This window comes from Phaseolus vulgaris, chromosome 6, assembly GCF_000499845.2.
Source record: "Phaseolus vulgaris cultivar G19833 chromosome 6, P. vulgaris v2.0, whole genome shotgun sequence".
NCBI classification, from domain to species: Eukaryota; Viridiplantae; Streptophyta; class Magnoliopsida; order Fabales; family Fabaceae; genus Phaseolus; species Phaseolus vulgaris.
Window position 1 is genome coordinate 1,500,179 of NC_023754.2, and position 3,728 is coordinate 1,503,906.

Genomic DNA, 3,728 nt, shown 5'->3' on the forward strand with positions numbered 1-3,728 from the left:
TTCAGTTTGTTAAGATTTATTTTTAATACTTGGTGGAAAATTTTAGCCAAAATTAACTAGGGTTTTATTAATGTAAAATGGAAAAAAGATTCAATCGACATCGATAAAAAAAAAGTTAGCAAAAAAAATCTAATCAACAAGATCATAAAAATAACCTGGATAACACTCTTACCTAACGTCAATCAAGAATTTTTTTTTTACCAATATCAATTAAAAAAATCTTGACGAAATTTGATAGAAAAATAACATTAACCAAAATTAACTAGAAAATTTTTAATTATTGAGAATTGTTTGATATTGGAATAACATAATAATTGACATACTTTATCTCCAACGACAAAGTTTAAAATTTAATAAATTTAAGTTGTTAAATTTAAACAAAATATTTGAAAAATAAAATAAATTAAAATTAAATTAAATCAAATTCAATATATATTTCACTATATTAAAAATCGTGAAATTTCCTATTAAAATATAAGGTAATATTTTTGTTGATATTACGATTATTTAAATTTCCAAATAAATAAAGGTTAACATGTTTGTTACCCTTAATTTTAGTTTTATTTTCTACAATCTTTTATAGTTTTCTCATTATTAATTTCTAAAAGTTTTGAAAATGATTTCTATCACACTTAATGGCATCATGTATGTCATCTCAAAGCATGTTAACTTAAGATAGGTAGCATTCTAAAAACAAATGGTGAACACGACAACTAATCATAGTTCTCTATATTTTCAGACACAAAAGTAAAAGAAACAAAAATATGCTTTGAACATTTTACTTAGTTCACACAAGACTAGACACCATTAGCTTCCTCACATAAACTAAAATAACAAGTAATTATTAAATCAATTACTTCATGAAGATTAATCCAATTGTAGTGTATATTAGCATAAACATTAAGCAGAAAGAATATCCCAAAACATGGTTTCTGTGATCCGTCTGAAATTGATCTCAATTCTTATGTTCTACTTACTTGGCACCCTTAACGTTTTACCGACTGAAACAGCCTCAACTTTCAGGCACTATGATTGCACAAACAAGGCAAAGTTTAGTCCCAAAAGCAGTTACCAATTCAACCTGAATAAACTCTTATCTAAACTTACATCCAAAATTAACATCACCAACTACTACAACACCACAGTGAGTGGAACAAACAAACGAGACATTGTCTATGGCCTCTTCATGTGCAATGGATATATGGAGAAATGTGGAGAATGTGTAAGTACTTCCATACAGACACTTAAATCAAAGTGTGTCTTCAACAAAGAGGCTATAATTTGGACTCATGAATGCCTGGTTCGCTACTCAGACAAGTTTTTCCCCAACACTCCTGAGAAATGGCCATCTAGGTGTGTTAGGAAGAGTGAGGATTATGAGGGAGAATTGGATAGTTTCAACAAAGTGCTGAGTTCCTTGATGGACGATCTTCTGACTGAAGCCAATGAAGCTCCAATGGATTCTATTAAATTTGCTGTGAAGAAAATAACCATCTCTGAGGACCAGCACCTTTTTGGCTTTGCTCAGTGCACCCCATACCTCTCCAAGGAAAATTGCAAGAAGTGCCTTAGGGATGCCATGAATTTTCTTCAAACATGTGCAAGAGGCAAGACAGGAGGAAGAGTTATATATCCGAGCTGTATTGTTAGATATGATCATTATCTATTTTTCCCACTTCCTAGAGGTTAACATTTTTAACTGAGCAAGATCATAATTTAACAATGTGTATCCTTTGTTTAACATGGTTTTGAAAGGAAAATATTGAGTTGATACTAAACTCTGTATTGCAGGAAAAAGAAAGAATCTGGGAGTAATTGCATCAATCATATTTTTTCATGCCCTTGTTCCAGTCATTGTTTTGTTTTTTGTTTGCTATTTGCTACACAGGGAGTCAAGGAAGGATCTCAAGCACCGAAAGGGAAATTGTAATGTAGAACTGAAAAAATCTTCATTTTTGTGATCATAATTCCACTCTTTTCAAGTTTACTGGGCAGTGGAGATTCTATTATTTACTGAACTACTGATTCATATATAACTGACAACATTTTTGGTTCAGGTGGGGAAGAGATTTCAACAGAATTGAACTCTTTGCAATTTGAATTGAGAACTATTCAAGAAGCAACAAACAAGTTTTCTGATGATAACAAGATAGGAGAAGGTGGTTTTGGAGCAGTTTACAAGGTATGTCTCGTGTTAAGCTGTAACGGAGTAATTTTTCTGTAATGTTCAATTTAAGCTTTATTAATAGCATGTATATTGTAGGGTGGTTTCTCAAATGGACTTGAAATAGCCGTAAAGAGGCTAAAGAAAAATTCCAGTCAAGGAGCTATAGAATTCAAGAAAGAGGTTTTGCTGATTTCCAAACTTCAACACAGAAATCTTGTGAGACTGTTAGGATTTTGTGTGGAAAGGAATGAGAAGATACTCATTTATGAGTTTGTGCACAACAAAAGCCTTGATTACTACCTGTTCAGTCTGATACTTCAAACTTATCTTTTATCTTTTCATCACCTACAATTTCATCTTCAATGCGTTTTCTCCATATTTCTGATCACTAAAAATGGTTTTGTCTCATGTTTTTGTTTTTATTGAGTAATTAATCTCTTGCATGCTGATTTTACAGGTCCTCAAAATCATAGGAAATTAAGTTGGTCTGAACGATACGAGATTATAAAAGGAATTGCACGAGGAATTCTCTATCTCCATGAAGATTCTCATCTTAATATTATACATTGTGATCTTAAACCTAGTAACATTTTGTTAGACAACAAAATGAATGCAAAGATATTAGATTTTGGACTAGCAAGGATTATTTCCATTGATCAAATGCAAGGAAACACTAGTATAATTTCCGGAACATAGTAAGTTTTTTTTATGCTAATAAAACAGGAATTGTTTGGTTTCAAATAATATTGACATATATCACATTATTCTTTACCTCATGTCATGTATGATGAGTTTCTGAGTTTATTATTGTTTTTGCAGTGGCTATATGTCTCCTGAATATGCAATGCTTGGCCAATTTTCTATGAAATCTGATGTTTTTAGTTTTGGAGTTATTGTTCTTGAAATAGTCAGTGGAAAAAGAAACGTTGATGGTAATGGAAAAGATTTTGATGATCTCTTAAGATTCCAAGAAAAAAAGTTAATTAGTAACATGTTATTCAACATATTTTAGCATACTTCTAAATTTTGAATGAGAATTATTAGAAATTATAAAACTATAGGGGCCATTTCTATTTTGATGACTTTTGTTCATGATTTTGTCCTTTTTTAAAAAAAAATAAACTAGTAAAAAATGTTCTATGAACAACATGTTAAAGAGGATTCATATGATGGAGATAAATGAGAATGTATTTGGCATCCTAATTGCAGGCTTGGAAGAAGTGGAAGGAAAATGAAGTATTTGAATTGTTGGATCCCTCATTACAACACTCCTTCTCTGAAACAGAAATCATTAAGTGTGTAAAAATTGGTTTATTATGTGTGCAAGGAAACCCAGATCAGAGACCTATCATGGCAAAAATTGCTTTGTATTTTAGCTGTGAGCAAGTTGAGATGTTGCCTTCACCTCAAGAACCAGCATTTTTCAATCGTGGAAAAATAGAAACCAAAGATGTATAACAAGGAATTAGAGTCTGATTCAAGTTTATTCTCAACAACATTAGTTATTTGTTGCTCAAAATATTATAATTGTATTTGTAGTAATGTTTAGGTGTGTATCTAT

General features: G+C 31.0%; 1 protein-coding gene across 1 annotated transcript; it reads left to right on the plus strand.

The window, feature by feature from the left end:
• Nucleotides 1-746: 746 nt before the first annotated feature.
• LOC137832988 (cysteine-rich receptor-like protein kinase 25) lies at nt 747-3,179 on the plus strand. Its single transcript, XM_068641390.1, has 6 exons — nt 747-1,685; nt 1,792-1,926; nt 2,058-2,182; nt 2,264-2,474; nt 2,625-2,862; nt 2,987-3,179. The coding sequence occupies exons 1-6, from the start codon at nt 926-928 to the stop codon at nt 3,177-3,179; spliced, it is 1,662 nt and encodes a 553-aa protein (XP_068497491.1). The 5' UTR covers nt 747-925.
• The last annotated feature ends 549 nt before the right edge of the window (nt 3,180-3,728 follow it).